The sequence below is a fragment of the Rhopalosiphum maidis genome, chromosome 2, assembly GCF_003676215.2.
Source record: "Rhopalosiphum maidis isolate BTI-1 chromosome 2, ASM367621v3, whole genome shotgun sequence".
NCBI lineage: Eukaryota > Metazoa > Arthropoda > Insecta > Hemiptera > Aphididae > Rhopalosiphum > Rhopalosiphum maidis.
The window spans coordinates 83,058,448-83,077,837 of record NC_040878.1 but is presented as its reverse complement, the minus strand read 5'-3'; the positions used below and the strand labels follow the sequence as shown (position 1 = coordinate 83,077,837).

Here is a 19,390-nt window from a genome sequence, read left to right as displayed (position 1 = left end):
CACATTTTGTAACATTAATTGTTTGTTTTTTATTTTTTCATAATTAGGTATTCTTTGTAGAATTAAATACATAATATAATAATATAAACAATAAGACATAATATATTTTCGTTTACATCAATAAATTATAACATTATTTTTAACTAATAATACGCAATTATTTAGGTATTACATATAAAATAGTACTATACAATAATTATTATATAACCTATTATATAACTAGTAAATTAAAATTAATTAGTTAAGAAAACTAAACTAATCCTATTTATTTAAACTGAAGATGTTGGCAGTTATATTCAGTATATTATTCAAATATATTATTTCCTATCTACGTTATAAAAGTGTTCAAAATTAAAAAGCTAAAATTATTTAAATAAGTACATTTATTCTAATAATTTACATGACTACATGTTGTATGTATATTATATATTAGTATACAACTTGTTAACAACATCTTAACAAAAAATTTAACACTTAAATACAATAGCAATTTTCATTGATATTCAAACCAATAAATATAATTAAATAAAATACAATATTATAAAAAGCTTATTTATAATCTTATATAACATTACTAAGAATTATAGAATAAATAAATTAGGTACTAATAGCATATATAGACTGTTGTCTTGTTCTTAATGTTCTTGCAGCATCCCTTCCCCAGAAATTTTTGTACTTAGAATATAGAGTTCTAAAAATTAGTGCATTTAAGTTTATTAGTAAAAAATATTATTTTTTTGGATAAAGCATTACTCACATAAACACAAATAAAATAGGTATAGTCAGAATAATATACATCAAAATCATTAAACAAAAATGACTAAATTTAGTATAAGATATATTATCAGTTGCGGTCTCGTATGCCGTAACTAAACCAAATGTTAATACAGAGTTCATACAGGTTTGAATGGAATAAAATCGTCCTAATAAAAATAATAATTATAATTTTAATAACAGTTTTCTAATAATTAATACATTTTAAAATATAACAATGTATCTATACCAAGATGATTGTTATCCATAATTTTAGATGTTAATGACAATGTAATAGTTACAGCACTACCATGACATAAATAAATAATGGCAACTATAAAGAGAATAAGAATTATTATTTAAGCTCGATGCAATATCATGTAAATATTTTGATAATATCAATAAAAATTATAAAATTAAAATATTGATTATATTATATAATATTTACTAAGAAGAATTTGCCAAAGTTCACTTGAAATAATATATAAAACTGTAGCAATGATATAAATAATGCAAGCTGAAATGCCAATAACAAAGTCATTTATTTTCAAATTGTAACTTAACACAAATACTGAAAACATAGTACCTAAAATAAAATTAATATATTTTAGTAAATAAAGTAAACATAACACTTGAATGCGTAAATTCAAATAACGCATATTATTACATATTTACGTATAAGTATTAACAGTTTTTAAAAAAAACATATAAATAAGTAAGTAATTTATTATTATAGTAAATTTAAATTTAATAATTAAAAATATCCTCAATATAAACATATAGGAAAAAAAACATTTATTACATAATTTATAGTCGTAAATTGTACAGTAAATTTGTGAGTCTATACGTTTTCAACTAGAAAAAATACATAGTTTTAGATTATAGAAATATAAATTAGTTTGGAGTAACAACAATATTCCTAAATTGTAACTATAATAACATTATATGAAAGTACGTACATATTTTTCAAAATTATTTAGTAAATTTTAATCGTTTATTTAATATTTTTGGAGTAAAAAAATTTACTTTTTAATAATATATTTAGAATTATTGCATAACAATCTTATGTTTTTGTCATCTATAATATATAAAAGTGTTATGCTAATGAGTTTACGAAAAACTAAATCCATGAAATTATAAAATTTAAGTCAATTGTAAGAGTGTTTAAAAATAAATTAACATTACCTATTTAGTTTCTACATCATCTATAAAGTTCAACAATGTAATAATTTGAATAAAATGGCTGTAGAGCATAGATTAAACATTATACAATATTATACTTGTTGTTGCGATATATTTATTATTATTAAATAGTAAGTTATTTGTTGTGAATACTATCTGTGAGTCAGTATTATAGGTGTTTCAGATATAATATGTTTTTTCTTCTTTTATTATACACGATATATTTTTCTAAAAACCTTATATTGCACATAAACTTATAAAAAAAAAAAAATGATAATTACCAAAAATTATCGCCAACATTTTGATAACACTAAAATAAATATAGTCATCATTATACCACATAAACGATTTACTTATATACTGCATTATTATTTCATATTCACCTGAAATATTTATTTAATGGCGTAGAAAAGTACATTATAAATATTATTATATTTATTATTCATTATATATGTATATATAATACATATATATTATACATATTATATACACATATACATCTACATAATATGTATTACCTATATATATAAGGTATAATATACTAAATCAAACTAAAAAAAAAAAAAATACTTTATTATAATAAACTTACTTCCAATTCTTGCTACTATGATTGATTGGCATATTATTAATGTTGCTAGTACAATAGAAAATCCTTTAAATTTGTTATTAAATAAATCAATGAAACTTTTGAATACAGAGTTTGGTCTCAACCATATGATATCGCTATCATAAGTATCAGAATTATCATCAAGATACAAATGGCCAATCAATATGGCGAACAAATTAAACAATATCGGTACCACAAATAATAAATATTGATGTAAATGGTCTGTGCATTTTTTTAAAATTGCTATTAAACCCCACCCTATTAACAAACTAAAGGTATATGTTGCAATAATAATCCCATGTTTCAGAGTTCTACCTTCAAATTTTGAATTTTCCGATACATGAGACATTATACCAACCCAAAACATATTTCTACCAACGTATAATCCAGGAATAATTGATGTAAAGATTATATTAAATATTGAAGGCCAAAACCAAAAATGATTCATAAAATATAATCCATCCGTTAAAATTTGTCCAATAATTGATAAGAAAATCAAAGGTTTACGTCTTCTGCCATGACTGTCGCTCCATGCTCCTAAAATAAAGATACGTCAATAAATGTATTATTTTTTAGTGCATTTGTGTATTTTTTATAAGTTAAAACATTAAATTTCTACATTTAAATTACAAGTATTTACCTATAAGTATTTGAGTGAGATATCGTAATATTTTGTAGAAAATAAGATGGATAATTTTAAATGGTAAATAATTGGAGCCGTAACGTAAAAGGTAAAACTAATTTGAACACATTAATAATACTTTTAAATTGGAATAAATGTGTTACTCCTTACTCAATACTTAATAAAATTGATTATATTAAATAATAATTAAAAGATGTATATTTTATGAAATACCTATATTAACTGTATAACTGTACAGTGGAGCGTCGATTATCCGCATCAATTGGGACCGGCGGTGGTGCGGATAATCAAACAACCAATAAAAATACACAATTAACGTAAATTGAAATATTTTATAAAATAAAAAATAAAACTATGTGTTATACACGTAACGTGTAAGTAATAAATATATATATATTTTTCATATTATGTAATATAATTAATTTAAATTTAAAATTCAGAAATACAGAAATATAATATTTTTTAAAAAAAGTTCCAAGTCCGTAGTGCGAATAATCAACAATTCACTTTATATTATTTTAAATATTATTATCGTATCTACATAGACATAAAACACACACACACACACACACACGCGCGCGTCTTTGTAAAATGACTACATTAATCGCTTCGCTCACAATCTAAATTCATATAAAATTTATTTTTTATATATAATTTGTCTCACTTCGATCTCTAATGCTAGATATAGTTCTGTATTTATTGTTTGTGTTAGCGATCAGTTAAATTATTCAAGATAAATTATTTTAAGAAGCAGTAGAAGCACTCACTTATGTATAAACATTTTCTGAGAGTTAGGTAACTAGATAACATTTATTTAAATGATAAATAACTCATACAAAGTTATGTGACAATTGATGTCAGTGTTCCGGAAAATAAAATAATAATAACAAATTTCAACTTTAAATCTAAAATTATAGAAACATAATAAATATATTGTTTTAAAATCTTTATTTTCATATAGGTAGTTCAAATTTTGATATACTTATACTTTGATAAATTACTGAACATGATGTATACTTGGGGGAATTTTTAATCTAATTACCCCCGCCTTTTTCTACCCATTGTATGTAAGCCGAAAATCCGACTTTACGATTGTATACAATATGCAAATCTGAAATCGACTGATTCATACATACATTTTTAATTATTTAATTTAATGCATACATACCTGCAAGTAACGTAACAATGAATGAAATCGAATATTGTAAATACGTGGTGTTCGAATTTACTTGGTGTTGACCTTCATATTCGCCCATTAGGCATTCGCCGAATGGAATCAATGGGTCACACGTAGATTTCTGTACCAATGCATTTTGATTGGAAGTAGACACCGTCAGTGCTGTAGTATAAAGTATCGTCACTATTATAAGGGAACGCTCCGGAGCGCAGTCGTATCGTATAACGTCCATTATAGATTAACGACTGTGTTTGAAACCACTGAAAAAGTATAAAATATATGATCGTGAATAGGTACCTAAAATACTGCTTGAGACCTTATCAACACTCTGAAGTACATTTAGTGGACTACGTGTAGGTCTATAGTATAATTACGTAGGTATAGCGTGTATGCTCATCTGACTTAAAAGACTATAATATTTTAGTTGATTCATCTTGTATTATAATTACTAATTGCTTATTGCTTAATAAAAAATAAATAAAAAATAAATGATAAAGCAGTTGTCTATAAGTACGTATTATTATAACTATTATATACCTATCGCACTTCCACTAGGCATATTTGTACCACATCCATATCAGTGATTGTGACCAATACAATAGTAAGCGGAACAATCAAATTCTCAGCTTCTGAGTGGTTACAAGTAGGTGCGAATGGTGCGATCTATAATGATATGTTTAGTATACCATAGATACCTTTTTTCCGTTCGAAACATAGAAATTGATGAGAGCTGTTTGTCACAATATTATTTATTCATCAATTATATAAAACAGTTAACAAAGAAAGATACCATTACAAGACACACATACGAGAAACGAGTAAATATAAATCGACTTGGTCTGTTGTGTGTACGTAATAATTAATATCAAAATACTTCATTTAAGTAAAGTAATATCGAGTTCAGACTGATTAGTTAATATAGTATAAAGATATAATAATATCATTAGTTTCGTGGTATTTAGATTTGTTTTTTAAATAAAATCCAAATAACATAATAATTTACAAAAATAATTTGTTTATTTTATTAGAATACATAAATAATGATGTATTTTGTACACAAATACAATTTCTTTATTATTTCAACAGATAACAGTACATTTTTAAAATAATTAGAAAAACAAAAGTTTAATAACTAAATTAATAGGTAAAATGTATTTATATTTACAATGTTTAGGATGGTTTTGGCGGTTTTGTTAGTATGTAGTCAGATTGCGAATCAAACTATTTTGATGTTTTACCATCTTCTATTGATTTCAATTGTATCCCATTTGATTCGCCATCTTTATTTTCTTTTTCATTTTCACTTAGACGATATTGTTTTATGTCATCCCATGGCTGCACATTACCAGATCCAAAAAACACAAAGATAATAGACGTTGATATCATTATTATCACCATGATCCAAAATACCAAACGCCATTCTAAAACGGTTCTCTAAAATTAAAAAAATAAATATTAAGTATGTTTTTTCTAATACTAAATAGGATAATAATATGCACTGGATAACTGTTGATCTGGAATAAGTATTAAGAAAATCAAAATATTCAGGTACCTATATGGTTATATGGTTACTTACTATAAAAAAAAACCTTGTGGCGACTAAATGTCCTTAAAAAATTGACTTATTTTAACTTTTTTCTTAAAAAAATATTTGAACAAGATGACATGATATATTCACAGGTCATAATGTCAGTACTACTGTTATATGTTTTTTTAAACATATTTAAAAGAGTGAAAAATTGAATCATAAAAATGAAATTTAAATAATATCATCCGATACTAAGGTTTATTGAATCATTATAAAATAATATGAATAAAGTTTATATCAAATCTACTAACTGTTATGCTTAGATAATTTCCTGAATTGTAAATATAAAATCAACTAATTAAAGTAATATGAAATAATATAGAAAAATATTTTTGAGAACTAGAACAAATCATACTATTTATAAATATGCATGTAAATAAGTATTGTGCATTTACCTAGTATTTGCATTATACAAATATAAGTAAAGTAAATAAATTAAAATTATTGCTAATTATTATTTAATTTATAATGATGAATACATAAACTTACATTTGGTGTAAGGATTCCTACAAGGTATGGAGTGGCCATACCTGACAAACATCCAATACCATTTACCAATCCCATTAGTGTAGCTGAATAATTGGGTGACAAATCAAGTGAGTTAACACGTAAACTAGGATAGCAGAATCCCATAAGGGCTACGCCCAAGGTAAAACACAATGTTGCAAGGATTTTATTACATCCGACAAATGAAGCACACATCACTCCCATAGCGGGACCAAGATTTCCTGAAAGTATATCCAATTTTAAATTATTTTTACATAGAGATATTTTTACTCGGCGTTTATACCTATTATGGCATATATTTTTCGGACATTTGTAACACTCATCGTTCCTTTACTTATTAGATTATCTGCTAATATACTTGCAGCGACTGATGTGACCCATTGAGCAAGAAATGGGATTGATGACAAAAAACCGTTCTAATAACATAAATATTTTTAATTAATATAAACAACTGTACCTAGTAATTAGCATAAAGTTTTTGTTTTTGACTTACTTCCGTCACAGAAAAGTGCAATACATCATTCATATACTTTGGAAGATCACTGATTAAAGTAAAAGCGCCCCAATCATGTCCTGCTCCAGCGATGACTAGAGCCCAAACAGGCATAGAGGTTATTATGGATTTCCAAGGTGTAGGTGTCAGATCCTGTACACATAAATTAATATCATAGTTCATATTTTGTTATAATAGAGAAGGTCTGATTAAAAATCTGTCCAAACCTTCTTTCTTTCTAGTCTTCCGATGGATTTTTTTAAGTAGGCGCGCTCTTCGTCCGAAATGAATGGATGAGCATTTGGATCATTGAAGACAAACATGCACCAAAGTATAAACCAAATAATTGAAACAATACCGAAAAAGTAAAAGACGTTCGGCCAACCACCGGGTATGTACCTCATGATAAACCCACTCAAGAAGTTTGACAGAATATTACCGATTTGCGCACCTATGTACAAAGTTATACAAGTAAGTTATCGCACGTGTACCTACTGTAATTTTTATTTCGTGTATACGCGTTACCTGCAAATACCAGCGTGGCAAACTTTCCTTTTTCTTTGGGCGGCGCCCACTGCGCTAGGAGCGTGCAAAGCGCTGGAAACGTCATGCCCTAAATGGAAAAAAAATAAACGTACTATGTATTTAGGTACAACCGAGTGTGAATAGAAAATTATAATACATTATGTATTTACAAAATTAGTACTAGAATAAGAAAATCAAACTCGGTTTACAATAAACGTTCCGAAAAAAAATTATAAATTTAAATAGTCACCAACTAATTTGCAATTATTCGTTCGGTATAAAAATTAATAAGGTATTTTTACGATTTTTAGTAAATATATGCAAAATTGTAACCAAAATATCGTATGGCTTATATAATTACTGAAGGCGCATATCAAGATTTTTTTCAGGGGTCTTACACCGACTATTGTTGTCATCGGTCTTTATGTCAATATAACAGAAAATATGAAATAGAACCATATTAAGAATTTTTTTTATAAAAATATGAATCATATAACATATCACCAGTATATTATTAAATACATACGTAGGGTGTATGCCTATGTCACTAATAATTATAGTGGTTACTGCCTTGCTAGTTACTCATTCGTATAAAATATGTAAACTCGTGTATAGATATGGTACGCTTTATATTATTTTTTTAATTTATTAAAAGTGTTATACAAAGATAATACTCTTTATTTTAGAATTTATACAATAAGTTGTTTACTAAATTATGATACATATTCTAACATAAAATTATATCACAAGCCATTAATTATTTTAAATAAAGAAAAAGGTAGATACCGGACTATTCAGTTTAATTGTTAATTATTTACACATTTATAATAATTGATAATGGATAATGAAGTGCATATTATAATATACGAGTATATTCTTGATAAATAGGTATAAATGCGTCATTGTGAAGTTTGTAGAATATTAAATAGGTGATAGTTCAAAATATTGTATACAATTTATTAATATTTTATTAAAAAACAACAATAATTCGTTTTATATTATATATTGTGGGATATTATTCAGAAACCTTCATATTTAATTATGTTATATTATTATATCAATAATATTTAAAAGGAATAATATTTGACAATATTGCTCATTTGAATTTTTAAACCTTCAAATAACCTCCATGTACATTAATATGTTATAATATGCAAAGCTGAACATTGACAAGTTAAAATTTGAATTACTTTTATTAAAAGTTTCACTTTTTTTTAAAGTAACTTCCAACCTCTAACAAGTTAAAATGTTTCTTAATATGTAGATATACTAATCAATTAATTAATTTTATACTGACGTTAAGTTATTTGTTCTCTTCGTATATTTAAAATATTTTTGGTTTTTTAATAAATTATTATATTTTAATAAAAAAAAAAAGGGTAAATAAACAATTGTAAATATTTATAATATTACCTACCTATGTCCTATATGTATTATAAGTACTAAATTTTGAACTTAAAAAGTGTCGAATAGGTGCCCTAGTTCTCATTGAAAACGAAATAATATATATACATTTCCACGAAGAAAACAATATCTCAATCAAAAACATTAATTTAAAATATCTCAACACTTCCCGATAATTTTGTTCAAAGAAATATCGATATCGTGATGTCTTAACAAATTAAATAACCAAAAATAAATAAATAAAATTATATACTTGTATTGGCTATATTACATAAATATATAAATTATAAATAACGTCTATTGATTTGTCTACCGCTGGATTGCGTCCATGTTCTTATTATGTATTATTTTTACTATATACATTTGTTTTTGTGGGTATATCAAATTTACGTATTTCACAGTATGTTAAGTACTGAAAATTATTTAGATCTATCAAAATGTATCTGATTTTTAACCGAGTTGAAAATAAAAAGTTAAGTAACTTTTAACTTTACATTCTTCTATATTGATTCGAGTCAACGAGTTAATACGATCGTGTCAACTTGACATGTCTATGTAATATAACAACAGCCAACTTCCCCAACCTCGCTGTCACAATATCAAACATCACAATACCTCAATACGAACGACAGAGGTGAGAATATCATTATTGTTCGCGTTACCTCGCCGAGTCCTTCGATAAACCGTAGGATGGTCAGCGACCTGGACCCGATGTGCGCCACAAACGGCGTCATCAGCGTGAATATGGCCGTGCACAGTATGCCAAAGCCCATGGTGTGCTTGCCGCCGTACTTCTGCGACAGCACGCCGCCGGGCAGGTGCGTGAGTATGTAACCGTAGTAGAACGCCGACAGCACCTCTCCCTGCGTCTCCTCATCCCAGTCGAACCGTGGGTGCTCGCCGTGCACGTGCCCCTGCGCCGGTACCACGGCCGCCGCTGACGTCCGGTTGGACGCCGAAGCAGAGTGCGGTTGCCCCTGCACCGGGCAGTAATCATGTTGTACGGCCGTCAGTGGATCGCTGCGTCGCCCTTGCACCTGCACGGGCAACACCATTTGTGTGAGCGTGATGCCCAGGCACGCCCGCATTACGTATGCCATCGTCACACCCAGCATGCCCATCACGGCCATCACCCATCTCTGGGAAACGCGTCCTGCACAACGTCAAACAACGTCGATAACGTACAATTATTATTTCACTGCAAACGGTTTTTTACATTTAATTGTAGTTTAAAAGCTAATTTTTTCAAACTTTTCAACTTAAAACTAGTTTTATAATTTTAAACAAAACAAGCTAGCATTTATGATCTATTGTAACAATTTAGTTACTTCTAGATAGTTTAAAAACAATACGTAAAATAATTTTTTCTACACATATAACCTATAAATATATTGTAGTTAAATATGTTTCTGTTTAAACTCTCACCGTTTATAAAATTATTTTAATTACACATAAATAAACAAATATTCCTTGATTTAATAATTTAATTGATACAAACGTATATTGCCTTAACTACTACAGCTGCTAGTTACGTTAATAGTTAATAGTGTATTTTATACTATTTATTGTAATATTAACTTGATAATTTAAAAATAAAAATAAAAATAAAGAACTTCTTTTTAACTAAATTAAGTTAATATTTGATCTATGCGTTGACTTTTAACTTTTAAAATGAAATATATTTAGGTATATATATTGTTTGTTAACTATTAAGGAAATTATAATTTAACATTGATTTAACTGAACTATAGCATAAGTTTAATTATTTGTATTGAACTATATACACTTTATACATTAACCTAACAAGTGTGTTCTGCATAAAGAATAGAAGGGTTAAGATACCGTGAGATAAGAACCAAAAGGTGTTAAATCATTTATTTTTGGAAAATATATTTTTATACATAAATATATAATACAAGTAAATTATCATAAATTATAACTCAAAATCACCTACAATTAATTTGTGCCACTATTCAAAAAGTTATTCAGGATATCAAGGGGTTAAATCAATACAATTCACAAATATAAATTATTTATATTCTATGTATTAGTATATTACTTGTCACTATTATAATAATAAGTATTTGTTAAGTTTCGCATAACATAAAAAAAAAATCTTATTTAACAGTACCTAATCTAAATAGAATCTGTTAATCCTTAACTATATAGAGTTAAAATCAATAGATTCTAATATTCTATCTATTTAATCAAAAATTACTGTATTATATTCATTATGTGAACCTACTATAGAACTATACTTATAAAATAGTATTTATATATTACACTATATATTATAAATTATTGTACCATAAAAAACTAACAAAATAAAAAATATGACCATCTTAATATTTTGGTATAGCATCATTAAAATATATTTTCTTTTATTTTATCGAATTATTATTCCCAGTAAAACATGGGTATAATTCAGAACAAAAAAATTTCAACTGAATAAAAAAAATAAAATAGAAGTACATAAAAATGTATATTAGTAGAACCTTTTGGTTCTTACCAGAGATTGTTGCATGTTACATTATTTATAATGTTAAATTATTTATTATGTAGCTTTTTACGTTAAGTTTTGCAATGGACAGAAAATAAATTTCAAGATAGAATAACTTTGTCCATTTTTAGATTTAATAGTCATTAACATCATTCGTTACGAAAAAAGATATTAGATAAGTATTAAGTTTAAAGTAGCTCTCGTGAACAGTTTGATATTTTGATATTGTACTTTTTAATTGTAAGTAAATTACAAAAAATAATAATTAATAATAACAATACTTTAAGTCGAAATAGGTAGAATTAAGTTATTATTAATGAAAAAGGTTGATTAATAGTTAAACGAACTTAATTTAAAATTGGTAAGTTAATCATATCCATACAAATTGTTAAGTGTGGTTGAATTCAAAGGTGGATCTAAGAATGAAAAAAAGTGGTTTAGACAAAATCTATGCACCTATATAAATAAAAACAAAACACCTTTAGACATCATTATAACTACAAAATAATATATATATTTTTTTTTAATTTACATTCTTATAAATATAAGCGAAAAATCTTTAAAATATCAAAACATCTTTAGTCCTCAATTCCTCATAATCCTCTCTAGTTAACATAGTGATTTTTTTATATATGCTTTGACATTGTAAGTCTGATAGGTAAAGTATGGCCAATATTGGCCTCGACATTTTCATTTAGACTATTAGATCGTATTGTTTAATGATTTTACATATAAATATAAATATAATATGTATCATTATCGTGGGATACGGGGTTAAGGTTATGTACATCAATTATTATAACCACGATAACATCATGCAAAAGTGTTCGATCCTTGTTGGAAATAATAATAATATTATCAATATTAAAAGCAGGTTTACGGATAAGACCATTTATTTTGCGGAAATTTCGTTTAGTTAACAGAAGAACCAAACAAATATTTGATCATAATATTCAACATTTTGTTTAGTTCAAGAAATTGTCATAGATAGTCAGTAGTCTAATCAAGAAAAGTTTAAGGTACTTAATACAGGTAAATGAAAAATATCCCGTGTGTTATCTGCCCTCGCTTTAACCCTTACGTAAAATGTAATAGTGTTTAGGTACTATTCAATATTAATAATAATTACTCATGTTTAATTTAAAAGTCTAAAAAACAAAAATATATTTGCTAGAATATAATAAGCATGCAATGAGAAAACTAAATGCACTGGAATAATTACAGTTTGATATTAAATTAAAAATGTCAAGACTAAAAATGTAATCTATTGTATGACATTATAATTATAATGACTGATAAACAGAGATAATTAAGTTTGAAATCTGCTTTCCACAACAATCATTTACTATGATTACTGATTTGTGACTATGTTTGTTATATTGTTGTGTACGTTTAATGATTGCTTACTTTTATTTAATAAGATATATTTTAAAGTTATAATAATTAAAAAATTATTTTAATTGATCATTTTTATTGTAAAAACCATAATTAGTAATGACTAATCAAACTCTACAACGATACGCTTATAAATTAGTTTATTCGATTTTTATGAATCGTAGTACATCGTTAAATAAAATATATTGATGACTAACAAAAATGTTTAAATACATCATAATTTACGTATTTATAAGTATTTTATATAACTTATTTTTAATTTTATTATCTGATTTTAGACGTTATTAATTTTTATTCTAACAACGATTATTATGCTATACTACTCATATTTTAAATTAAAAAAAAAATGAATATACCTAAATAAAGAACCTATTTGTAATTTATGCTATGAATTATTTTGCTAACAATTTAGTTACAGAAATTAATTTAATTTATCAATGATGTTTAATGTATCATTCATAGAATTTTTAAATATACAACTAATACACAAAATTAATATGTATGTGTACACATTCACAAGAACTATATAAAATGTGGGTAAGATACATAAAATGCATATACATATTTATATAAGTGGACAAACGTTAATTAGAGAGACACCTATAAATGATACTCAGAATAATATTTCTTATAATTTAAATAAAATTTATAGATGTAAAATATAAAAAGAAATGTAAAAAGAAATTCCGAGTATAGTGTTTATCGTTTATTCAAAGCTTGCATTTTTATCGTTAATTTTTTATTTTAAAACTTGATTGTGCAAATTTAAGATTTTATTTTACTGTGAAGTTTTATTCAATTTAGTTAATTAAGTTGCAACATTAATAAATTAAATAATAATTAAAATATTCTTATTATTGAAATACTAACGGTCAAGACATCAAAGTATGACTAAAACGTAAATGTTCACATTTTAACTGCCACAAAATTAAATAAATAAATAAATAATAGAAAAATGTAGTATCTGTTTATTTATTTCACATAATTAAGTGAAAAATTATTTTTCTAATTAGAATAAAACTTAAAAATATTGTATTATAATATACCTAATAAGTTACAATATGTACTACGAGAAAATCATTGTTTCCTATTTTAATATAAATAAGACGAAACATGCTATTAACATTTGTGGGGTTAACGTTTACTTACGTGAGTTAAATTTCATAGTGACGGTTAGTATATAATATTGTTCTCTTGGTGTCTGTATAAATATAAGAATTTATTATTTTGAACAATAATGTATAGATGACTGCAGTAATTTGTTCGAGAAAATGAAAATGTCCACGTTAGCTTTTCGCCCAGTTGACTTATTTCAGTAGTAATACCGTATATGAAAATCGTGAAAATAATATAATATTATACTACGTTTATATTTGTTTATGATGCGATGCGAGATGTTTCCGTTATAATAATTTAGTTAATCTGCAGTAGAGTTCGGTTGCATCTACATAATATAATGGACCGTTTCTTCACAATTAATTGTATTGAGACACGAAATAATACTATGGTCGTGCTATTCGAACAGAGTGAGTGGGTGATTAGTTCGCTCTTATTTTGTATACCAATCATCTTATCTGAATTAATATTAGAGTCATATCATTTAAATGTTATTTTGGTGATTATACTAACACGTCGAATGCATCCAATGCTTTTTAATATTGTTACTCTTACCATATAAAATAATAAATTTAAAATTATATAGAAACCTTTATTTTTTGAAAGACCGCCTCCTATAGCAGTTTATATGGTAAATTGGTAACCTGTGAATGATAATTTTATCAAGGGTCAACGATTATCTGTAAAGTAAATTATATTTGTAATTTTCTTAATCGTTAAATACGCGGAATCATTTAAGTTTGCCAATTTGGAATTATATAGGTTTTTAAGATTTAAAATGTCTTAAATTAATATTCTTAAAAATATCTTTTTTCTTCTTCTTTAATGTAGATATATTATACTGTATTATCGTCGTGTACAAACTATTTGCGCAAAATATGAACTAAAAACTAAATAGTGTGTAATAACAGCTATCGTGAATTATTAGTGAAAATATAATATACTCCGTATATTATTGGCGTCTATGTGTATTAAATTTACACAAATATAGAGTATACAAATAATATATATAAAATAACATTAGAACATTATTGACTTATGACGTATACATTTTTTTGATATACTGCAGTGGTATCATTTTGCCAGAAATCTTTGTACTTAAAATATAAAATCCTATGAAATGAAAATATATTATTAGTAAATGTAAATAAATATTTTCTAAGATCAAAAATAACTTACATAAATACAGATAATATAGGTAGAGTTAAAAAGACATATAAGAAAGTGATCAAACATAAATGTCCAGATTTAGTGTAATGAATGTAACCAAATGCGATTTGATAAACCTTAACTACACTCACAGTTAATAAAGAGTTCATACACATTTGAATGGAATTTAAACGACCTAGAAAAATTTTAATATTACAATTTCCTTATAACATTATACAATAATGATATAATAAAATTCCATAGGCAGATACCTAGTTGTTCGATTGCCGCTAATTTAGATACTAACGAACTAATAATAGTAACCGCTGTTCCGTGGCATAAATAAATAATTGTAACTACAATAAGAATGATTATTATTAAAATACAATAATGGTATAAATTTATGAAGTATCAAATTTAAATAAATAATTAATAATATTTACTTGTAATAACTTGCAAAATTGTATTTGCAAAAATGTAGCATATTGCAGCTGTGATAAAAAAGCAACAAGATAAAATACCAATTTTGAAATCGTCTATTTTCATATAATAACTTAAAACAGAAACCGAAAACACAATTCCTAAATAAAAATAAGATAATATATTAAATTAGTTAAATCGAAATAACTGTGAAAAACAATTAAAAAGTATTCATATTGAATACAAATTTTTATGTCTCATCCAATATCTATAAATAGCTAAAAAAAATTTTCAAAAATCATTTTGTTATACCCGTATGTATGGTCTTCATCTTACTTACGTATAATTATTAATATTTAGGTTAAACAGTTCTAGTTTTGTATTGTTAGCTTAAATATTAAAGTGAATTATAACCTACTACATAACTTTAAGGTAAGAACGTTATCTGTGTTCTCTTATTAGGGTTTTAGAATGTATTAATTTAAAGTAACTTATGAATATGTAAAATACTAAAATTTAAAAATGCTAATAACTCGTTTAAAAATTAAAATATTCTAAAAAAGTAAATAATACAAATCTGGAACTGTTAAATCTATAATACTGATAAGTTATGCATTACTAAGACGGTGACAATACGTGAGGGTATGACGTCCCCTTGAAAATATTAAATATTATTAATATTAATATAAACGAATAATAAAATTACCAACAAATATGGCCATCATTTTTAAAACAGTAAAATAAACTTCCTCGTCATTATACCAATGATTAGATTGTTTAATATATCTCATTAATAAATCATAATCACCTGAAAAATGAAATTTCAACACAATTTCCAATGTATACAATTTACAAAAATTATTTTTATTATTACTTACATCCTATTCTTGTTACTAATATTGACTGACATATGATCAATACAGCTAATACAACAACTAATCTCATTGATTTATTCTTAAATAAACCGATGTACTCTTTTAGAATATATTTTGATTTCTGCCACATAATTTTTTTATCATACGAGTCAGATGTGTCTTTAATGTACAAATTGACAACCATTAACGCAATAAAATTTAACAACATTGGTACCAAAAACAATAAACCATAATAACGATATCGAACGACCATTTTGATTAATGCAACTATACCAGCGCCCATTAATGAACTCAAAGGATAAGTTGCTATTATTATTCCATGTTTCAACGTTCTTGATTCAAAGGTTGTATTTTCCGATACATATGACATCACGCCTACCCAGAACATATTCCGACCAACGTAAAGTGCAGGTATTATCCATTTCATGATAATATTAAGTGCCGAAGGCCAGTTCCAATAGTAAAACCCAATGTATAAGCCATCAGTTAAAATCTGTGCGATAATTGGTAAGAAAATTAAAGGTTTACGTCTTCTTCCATGACTGTCACTCTATGCACCTGAAAATAAATGGTAATTACTAATTCTATTTCGTTAATTATTGAAATATTGTAATAAATGTTAATAATTAATAAAAATACGATTCAATTCTATGCAACTAAATACAATAGAGGTTTTCTCCAAGATAAACTTCTGATTTTCTAAAAAAATATTTATATTATTAGAAATATATTATTTTAAACAATAAGTTTATTATTAAATATTTAAGTGTATAAATAGTTAAAAAAAAATAGTGAATAAACTTCGAAAATAATAAAATGTGTAAAAAAAATGACAAAATAAAAATTTGGTGAGTATTTCAAGTATTTATAATTATTATTCGTTTTCATAGTGAAATCAAACACACTAAAAAATATACAAACTTAGTTTTTTATAGAAATTAAAGGTTCAAATTTGGACGAAATTAGATATTTAAATTAATATTATTATATTTCATGCAGAAAATAATATTTTAAAATGCGACAATTTTGACATAAATTAATTCAATCTACTATATATTCCTTATAGTAAAAACATAATTTTATAGAATTATAAATAGGTATGTAATAAAAATAATAAAATATCTTATATAAACTCAGTAATATAAGCTAACAGACTGTTCGCTCAGATTTGTTTTTCGTATGCAATGATTTATCATTGAATTCAAGTATAAGTTTTAACATATACATTACAGTGACTTACTCCCCGATGACAAAATACACTCAATAGTTACTGCACAGCTGAATGGTTATATTTCTCTTTTGTTTTTCTCAGTTATTTTGAAAAATACTTAGAGTTTTAAATTTTGAAATCTTACAAGAACTAACTAAATTAATTTTACTATCAGTAATCTCCCTCAAAGTTTGATGATCAGAACAAGCAACTTCAGATACAAAACACACACACACATCATTGTAAAATGAATAGAATCTTTGTTCCACTCAAAATCACTATCTATTTTGTCAGATAAATAATTCAAGATTTTGTATCCAGTTTACCTATATTATATATTAGTTTGTACTTACCTGCTAGTAATACAACGACGAAAGAAATCAAATATTGTAAGACTTCAGTATTTGAATACACCAAGTGTTGACTTTCGTAAACACCAACTAAACATTCCCCGAAAGGAATTAACGGTTGGCAGGATCTTTTCCAGTAGATGTTTATCTCAAAGGTACTAGACACCGTCAGCGATACCGTGTAAAGCACAGTCGCTATTATCAGGTAAGGTTCCGAACTATAACCGTACCATTTTAAGTCCGCCATCGGTTTTTTGATGAAGATTTTGAAATCACTGAAAGAGTTAAAATAGTCACAAGTCCTAAATAATTAACATCAACATAATATATTATTATACTATTTCAATAATAGTATTTAAAGTAAACCGTCTATCTGCTCGTGTTTTATTCATATGATACAGGTATGATGTATGTGTAAACAACAATTTATATTTCGACACTTCAACTAATCAGCGCGCATGTGCATAAAAATTAAGCGTAGCAACGCGTAAGTATAAAAATATCTTAAATTACAATGCTGGTAGTATGGTGTATCTACTGCATAATGCAAGTTTGTATTTTCTTTAAATTGTGTTAAGGTGAATACAAGTCCATACAATTGTGTTTGACTCATTGTGTCAACATAATAATCGTGTAAGTTCATCTGCGTGTGTCAACATTCTGTATAAGAATCGTAAACATTAGTTAAAGTACCTTACACTCACAAATACCAGTGTGTATATCGGGGAATTTTCGTAGACATCAATACTGCAGACCTATTTAATAATTAATATGGCTACAAATTATTCGTGTTCTAAAGACAAAATTGTTTTGTTTTTTTCTTGGTTACATCAATTGTATCTAATACATTTTTTTGAAATGCATGAATTATGTCCAGATGAAAAAAGGCAAGTTTACACAAGTTGTATGCCAATAAATTTATCTCGAAAAGTGTGTTCATTACAATATTATAAATATTAATTTACACATTTTTATACAAAAAAAAAAAATTATTTTATATTTAAATTTAATTGAAATTGAAAATAAAAATAATTATTTATTTAACAGAAACTAAATGAAACTATTATTTATTTAAATTCAAATTAAGAAATTTATGTTTTTAATATAATATTGAAAATTTTTTATGACTTCGATGAACTAAAAAATATTGGGATGATTTGAATAGAACATTGAATTAAATTTGTAGTAAAATCTGTCGCATTCTACTAAAACGGTGGTGCTCAACTCGTTGCACTTTACAAATTTGTAATATAAAATATTACAAAAAATAAATAAAACTATTTCAAATACATTTTTTTATTAATTTTTGAATTTTTTAAATATATATTTATATACTTCAAAAATACAATAATTATATCAATAATGATAATACTAAAAATATGTAAAAATGTTTTAAACTTTTTTTAATGTGGAATTTCAGATTGTATTTTGTTCACTAATAATAAAAGTATAGTTGGCATTTGTTTCATCCCATTTCTTATAGTAATTAAAGATCC

At 25.5% G+C, this 19,390-nt stretch overlaps 2 protein-coding genes and 1 pseudogene across 6 annotated transcripts; all 3 read right to left on the bottom strand.

Annotated features, from left to right (window-relative positions):
* Positions 1 to 479: 479 nt before the first annotated feature.
* Positions 480 to 4,753, bottom strand: LOC113551641. Of its 5 annotated transcripts, none has more exons than XM_026954000.1 (9): positions 4,354 to 4,487; positions 4,168 to 4,296; positions 3,953 to 4,090; positions 2,525 to 3,079; positions 2,217 to 2,318; positions 1,202 to 1,339; positions 1,004 to 1,087; positions 758 to 923; positions 480 to 691 (listed from the first exon to the last, which is right to left on the bottom strand). In XM_026954000.1, the coding sequence occupies exons 3-9, from the start codon at positions 3,993 to 3,995 to the stop codon at positions 598 to 600; spliced, it is 1,182 nt and encodes a 393-aa protein (XP_026809801.1). In that variant the 5' UTR covers positions 3,996 to 4,090; positions 4,168 to 4,296; positions 4,354 to 4,487; the 3' UTR covers positions 480 to 597. The 5 variants fall into 5 exon arrangements, with proteins under 5 accessions (XP_026809801.1, XP_026809802.1, XP_026809798.1 ...); XM_026954001.1 differs by having other exon boundaries at positions 4,174 to 4,296; XM_026953997.1 differs by lacking the exons at positions 3,953 to 4,090; positions 4,168 to 4,296 and adding an exon at positions 4,679 to 4,695 and having other exon boundaries at positions 4,354 to 4,622.
* A 678-nt stretch (positions 4,754 to 5,431) lies between these two features.
* On the bottom strand, positions 5,432 to 14,227 carry LOC113551640 (sialin-like). The gene is made up of 8 exons (XM_026953996.1): positions 13,924 to 14,227; positions 9,542 to 10,032; positions 7,476 to 7,563; positions 7,178 to 7,401; positions 6,951 to 7,103; positions 6,741 to 6,873; positions 6,440 to 6,678; positions 5,432 to 5,796 (listed from the first exon to the last, which is right to left on the bottom strand). The coding sequence occupies exons 1-8, from the start codon at positions 13,937 to 13,939 to the stop codon at positions 5,584 to 5,586; spliced, it is 1,557 nt and encodes a 518-aa protein (XP_026809797.1). The 5' UTR covers positions 13,940 to 14,227; the 3' UTR covers positions 5,432 to 5,583.
* A 500-nt stretch (positions 14,228 to 14,727) lies between these two features.
* Positions 14,728 to 18,383, bottom strand: LOC113551642 (annotated as a pseudogene).
* Positions 18,384 to 19,390: the final 1,007 nt, after the last annotated feature.

What these genes read in the sequence shown, in the direction of transcription:
- LOC113551641 (XM_026953997.1), bottom strand. Translation starts at nt 4,594, where the DNA reads ATGGACGTTATACGATACGACTGCGCTCCGGAGCGTTCCCTTATAATA. An exon ending in CATTGTTACGTTACTTGCAG is followed by an intron (nt 3,080 to 4,353) that starts GTATGTATGCAT and finishes TCTTTATTTTAG; the next exon opens with GAGCATGGAGCGACAGTCAT. An exon ending in TATGGATAACAATCATCTTG is followed by an intron (nt 924 to 1,003) that starts GTATAGATACAT and finishes TATTTTTATTAG; the next exon opens with GACGATTTTATTCCATTCAA.
- LOC113551640 (XM_026953996.1), bottom strand. An exon ending in TTATCGAAGGACTCGGCGAG is followed by an intron (nt 7,564 to 9,541) that starts GTAACGCGAACA and finishes TTTTCCATTTAG; the next exon opens with GGCATGACGTTTCCAGCGCT. An exon ending in TGCCACGCTGGTATTTGCAG is followed by an intron (nt 7,402 to 7,475) that starts GTAACGCGTATA and finishes CTTTGTACATAG; the next exon opens with GTGCGCAAATCGGTAATATT.